At 39.9% G+C, this 5,572-nt stretch overlaps 1 protein-coding gene across 1 annotated transcript in view; it reads left to right on the forward strand.

Annotated features, from left to right (window-relative positions):
- Positions 1–3,712: 3,712 nt before the first annotated feature.
- The window catches only part of LOC112099074 (phosphatidylinositol-3-phosphatase myotubularin-1-like), a gene marked incomplete at its 5' end in the record, with an annotated part of 7,928 nt that continues 6,068 nt past the window's right edge, over positions 3,713–5,572 (forward strand). The window contains 3 exons of the mRNA XM_024186177.1: positions 3,713–3,781; positions 4,191–4,360; positions 5,389–5,473. Coding sequence (XP_024041945.1) covers positions 3,713–3,781; positions 4,191–4,360; positions 5,389–5,473 — 324 coding nt within the window. The remainder of the gene's footprint in view (positions 3,782–4,190; positions 4,361–5,388; positions 5,474–5,572) is intronic.

The raw sequence follows: 5,572 nt of genomic DNA on the forward strand, positions 1-5,572 counted from the left end.
TCAAGATTGAAGACACTCAACGGACAACGGCAACATCAAGAATATAGTTTAGAGCTCAACGAACAAATTAATGCAATAAATTCTTGTAAAACTGGTATGATTTAATTTATGCATGATTTAGCAATTGAGAAGCTCAAGAGATTAATTTAATTAAATACTTTTCATAAACTAAAGGTTTTATTTTTATAAAGTAAAGTATTTTGTGGATTTAAGTAATTTGGACTTAAATGCTAAGATTTGAAATCTTTGGTTTTAATAAGTATTAAATTTCGGAGTTGGACGTTTTTACAAACATTTGAAATGTTTTGGGCCATACTATAATTTATGAATATTTTGGACTAAAGTGAAAGATTTTGAGAACTTTGAAAAATATGGGTAAAAGGACCTTTGTGCGAAATAACAAAATCTTTAGGGCCATATCATAATTTTAGAAAGTTTGAGAAAGACAACTATTCTTAGGAAGTTCTGAAATTGGACCTATTTGTAAAGTTTTATGATGTTTTGGGCTATAGTATAATTATAGATAGTTTTGGGCCAATGTGTAATTTTAGTTAATAGTATTACTGTAGCAAATTTCAAAAATAACGGTAATATCACTGTTCCTGAGCGGCTAGCCGGATAATCAAGCAGCTAACCGCTTGGGCGCGAGAATTTACCAATAACGGCTAGTTTTTTGACTTTCACTATAAAAACTCAACTCAAACTTCATTCTAAGGATCAATGCAAGCAAATATAAGATCATATAACATATATTGAGCTTCTAAAATGCAAATCATCATTGATTGAATCATTATTGAGCTATTGGTTGCATATCCACTCTTAAAGAGAGTTTTTGTTGTAATTTTCATTTCTTATCAAATTGTGAGTGTGTAAGTGTGAGAAACACTTACGGTGAAGAGATTGGGGAGATAATCTCTTGGTTGTAAAGGTTCATTGACACCTTGGAAGTCAATTCTAAAAACTTGAAGCCTTGGGAGGCTTGGATAGTGAAATCCTCGAGCTTGGTTGGCTTGGAGGTGTGGACGTAGGCGGGGATTGCCGAACCACGTAAAAATCCACATGTTTATTTTTCTCTTCCCTTGCTCTTTTATGTTTACGCTTGTTTGAATTTATTGTTCTCTATTTCATTAAAGCGTTAAATTGATTTATTGTACGAATCGTATTGCATTATTTTTAAAAACCCAATTCACCCCCCTCTTGGGTTGCGTTACTTGCATCTCACATAAGGCGTTAGGGGCACCCCATTTGGCCTACCACACAAAAATATTAAAGAAAGCAAATAGCAGCAACAGACTAAAGGTTAAGACACTGTCCTTTAGTAATATTTTCGTAGCATTGCAGCATTCCAGGGGTGCCTCACGATTGTCTCATCCATGTGGAGTAGCCTGTATGCACCTGACCCAATGGGTTTGTCGATGTGGTAAGGTCCTTCCCAATTTGCCCCAAAAGTGCCTTTGCAGGGTACCCTAATGTTCTGAGTTACCCTTCTCAAGACCAAGTCTCCTTTCTTGAAGGATCGAGGGCGTACCCTTTTTTCATATAGACCCAAAATGCGATGCTAATATATGGTTGTCCTCAATTCTGCTCTAGCCCTTTTTTCAGCCACCAAATCAAGGTTGGAAGCAATCAAGGAGGTGTTCTCGGCCTCATCAAAGTATTCAACCCTGTGAGAGGGTACCCCGATTTCCGCTGGAATCACTGCGTCAACACCGAATGCGAGGGAAAAATAAGTCTCCCAGGTGGAAGTGTTTTGAGTAGTCCGGTAGGCCCACAGAACCCCAGGTACCTCGTCTACCTATGCTCCCTTTCTTTCTTCTAGCTTCTTCTTCAGGATACCTTTGATAATCTTGTTAACGGCTTCGACTTGCCCATTAGATTGGGGATAGGCAGGTGTAGCAAATTGGTTGGCTATCCCAAGCTTCGAACAAAAACTTCAAAATTTTTCATATCGAATTGCTTGTCGTTATCACTAACAATTGCATAGGGGATCCCAAATCTGCAAATGAGGTTCTTCCAAATGAATTCCGTGGTTTTTCTTTCTGTAATGCTTGTTAGTGGCTCTGCTTCCGCCCACTTTGTGAAATAATTTACCGCCACGATTGCATATTTTGCTTGCCCCTTCCCAGTAGGTAACGGCCAATGAGGTCCACTCCCCATATAGCGAAGGGCCAAGGGAAAGATATAACGGTTAGCTTCTCTGGGGGTAGGTGGGGTACCCTGGCGAACCTTTGGCATTTGTCACAGCTTCGTACCATATTCTTGGCATCTTCCCTCATGGTAGGCCAGTAGTACCCCTGATGGAGAGCTTTTTGCGCCAGTGATTGTGCTCCATAGTGATTGCCACAAATCCCCTCATGTATCTCCCTTATGACATACTCGGCCTCGTCACTTCCCAAGCATTTAAGGTTAGGAAGAGTGAACTCTCTTCTGTATAGGGTATCCTGGATCAGGCAGTACCGCGCGGCTTTATACTTTAGTCTTCTTGTTTCGCTTTTATCTGAGGGGAGGTCTCTGTACTTGAAGTACCTTATGATAGGCTCCATCCAAAGTACCTCGTTGGACAGTGATCCTATTTCCAACGGCTCTAGGAGATCAATGCTGGGGGCGGGTATGTATTCTGTCGTGATGGGGCCAGCTGACTGAGCTGCACTAAGGGACGCCATTTTTGCCAGGGTGTCAGCTTCGCTGTTCTCCAGTTGGGGTACCCTTTCCACCTTAACCTCGCAAAATTGGGACATCAATTCTCTGGTTTTTTCGAGGTACCCCTTCATGTTTTCCTCTTTCGCTTGATATTGTGCGGTAATCTGACTTACCACCAACTAGGAGTTGCTCTTGATGTGTACCCTCTTTACTCCCAAAGCCTTCAACATCCTCAACCCTACTATAATGGCCTTGTATTCGGCTTCGTTGTTTGAAGCCTTGAATCCAAATTGCAAAGCGTAGCATATTTTCACCTTGTTCGGGTTGATTATAATAACTCCTGCACCACTTCCGTGTGAGTTAAAGGAACCATCTACATATATTTCCCAGACATGTCCCCCTTCGTCGGTGGATGGGGTATCGGACAGGTACCTCAGATCACCTTCACCACTTAAGTCATTGGCAAATTCCGCAATGAAATTAGCGATAGCTTGGGCTTTAATCGTCGATCGAGGCTTGAAGATGATGTCAAACTCGCTTAATTCGAGGGACCATTGGAGAAGCCTTCCGGATATGTCTAACTTCTGGAGGATTTGCCGGAGGGGAAGGTTGGTGACGACTGCAATGGTGTGAGCTTGAAAATATGGTCTGAGCTTCCGTGCGGAGACAACCAATGCCAAAACGATCTTTTCAGAGGTGGGGTACCTCTTTTCGGCATCAACCATAGCCTTACCAGTGTAGTAAATAGGTCGTTGTATCCCATTATCATCCGCTCGGAGTAACACGGAGCTGGTGGCATTCTCGGATACGGTGAGATACAACATAAGCCCCTCTCCCGGCTCAGGTTTGGCAAGTAGTGGAGCATTCACGAGGTACCCCTTCAGTTCTTGGAAAGCCTCTTCGCAATCGGGTGTCCATTGGAGCTTCTTGCCGGTCTTCAAAGCTTTGAAAAAGGACTTACACCGGTCTGTAGCCTTGGAGATAAAGCGGCTTAGGACAGCTACCCGGCCTGCCAAGCTTTGAACCTTCTTGATGGTGCGTGGCGATTTCATGTTTTTGAACTGCGCGAATTTTATCGGGGTTGAGAGACTACTTAGACACTCATGGCACCACATCGTCTGATGGAATGTCATCATTCTTGGTTAGTCATGGGACCTATGAAGACCTTTTCTTTTCTTATCTTAAGTTCTTTTAATTGGTGTCACGAATGCTGAGAAAAAAAAAGTTTGCTTCTGACATCAGCCGCAACATGCTTGACACAAATTTCTGAAGAGCATTTGCAGTTCTAGGAACATTATTACCTCACAGTTCCTCTCATGTTGAGTTGGAACCTTGTCACATTACTCGTTTATGGTATTTTTAATTTGAGTCATTTGCTCAGTGCTCAGTCTGTATAAATGTTCAAATTCCTCATTTTTTTTTTGAAAGTGTTACAAGGTGGATATCCTCAGGTTGAATTGTTAAGGTTTTTTAAATGTCTATCTGCTGAACTTTGGATAACTGTTATCCTTTGAACATATGTTTATGCTATTTTCCAATTTTATTGACAGAGACATGGTGGTTGGACATGGGGTGGGGGCAATCTAAGCAGTATGTCAGCTTCAGTATCAACCCTTGGAGACAGTGGTTGGTTAATACATGTTCAGAGTATCCTGGCTGGTTCAGCTTGGATTGCTGCACAAATCACTTTAGAATCAGCTTCTGTGCTAGTACATTGCAGGTCGGAAGTTTTTTGATGCCATAACTTCCTGGACTGGTCATTACTAGAAATGGATAAAAATATTTCAGTTTCTGCTCAGAAAAGTTTTACATTTTGAATTTTTAGTTATGTAAGCTTTGCTTCATAACAACTATAAATACTTAAATAAATTCTTGATTGGCTATTGAGTCATATTTCTGGATATATGCAATTTTTAGATTCCTTATTTCTGGTTTATATCATATATGCAGAGACAAGGTTAGGTTACATTTATAGAATTTTCTATTTGTCTTGGATGACAGAGAGGATGATTTCAAAAGGACCTCGTCATTTATCATTTCTTTATTTGTTTGTTTATTTTCTTTTAAGTTGTTTTTATCTGAAACTCTGGTCAGCAAGGTATAACGACCAATCCATTGTTTTCATATGTGAACTTGGGAGGGCTCTTTGTCAAAAATTGTGTATTTTTACGTAGGTTTACTCCAGGAGTTTTTCATGGATTGCTGGCAGCAATCTTTGAAGACTAAGAGAGGCAGGTAAAAATCCAGTTCTCAAACTGAGCTTTAGATTGGAGTGATTACGATGATGTTAAAGTTGTCTATGAACTTGTGTAATTAATAGCCCGTTTGGGAGTGTGGTGCAAAGCCCAACTACTAAAGGGTTTGGTAACACTCGTAGCTGGACTTTAGTAGCTTAGCAAATTTTTTCCCAAACACACCCTTATTTAGATTGAGTTGAGTTTAATCCAAATGACTTTTTATTCCACCATTTAGAGAGCTGCGAGATAGAGAGAGCAAGAGACAGGAGTTTTTATTGCAATTTCGCCTACTTCTGTAATCAGGATAGATATTAGAGATTTCCTGTTTGAAGTCCTAGGTAATTCCTATTTTGATGTGTTAAAGATTAATAAAATGAAAACGTTTTGTTGACACTCAACAAAATGGAAAATTTGTATTTCAGGTGTTTCCCTGAAATTGGCCTTTATTGGCCTTTTTTAACATTTTTGTATTTTGGTGTCTAACATGTTCATTTGCCTTTGTGTTATGCAGTGATGGTTGGGATAGAACAACTCAGTTGGTTGCACTTGCTAATTTTTTACTTGATCCATACTATCGAACATTCGCTGGATTTCAGGTACATTTTTATTCTTGAAACTTTAGCTCTTATTGGCAGTCTTAAGATCTTTTTTTCTGATGTTTCTGCAAAGATGTTCTTAAATAATCTAGTATGAAA

The sequence above is a fragment of the Citrus clementina genome, unplaced genomic scaffold, assembly GCF_000493195.1.
Source record: "Citrus clementina cultivar Clemenules unplaced genomic scaffold, Citrus_clementina_v1.0 scaffold_4, whole genome shotgun sequence".
NCBI classification, from domain to species: Eukaryota; Viridiplantae; Streptophyta; class Magnoliopsida; order Sapindales; family Rutaceae; genus Citrus; species Citrus x clementina.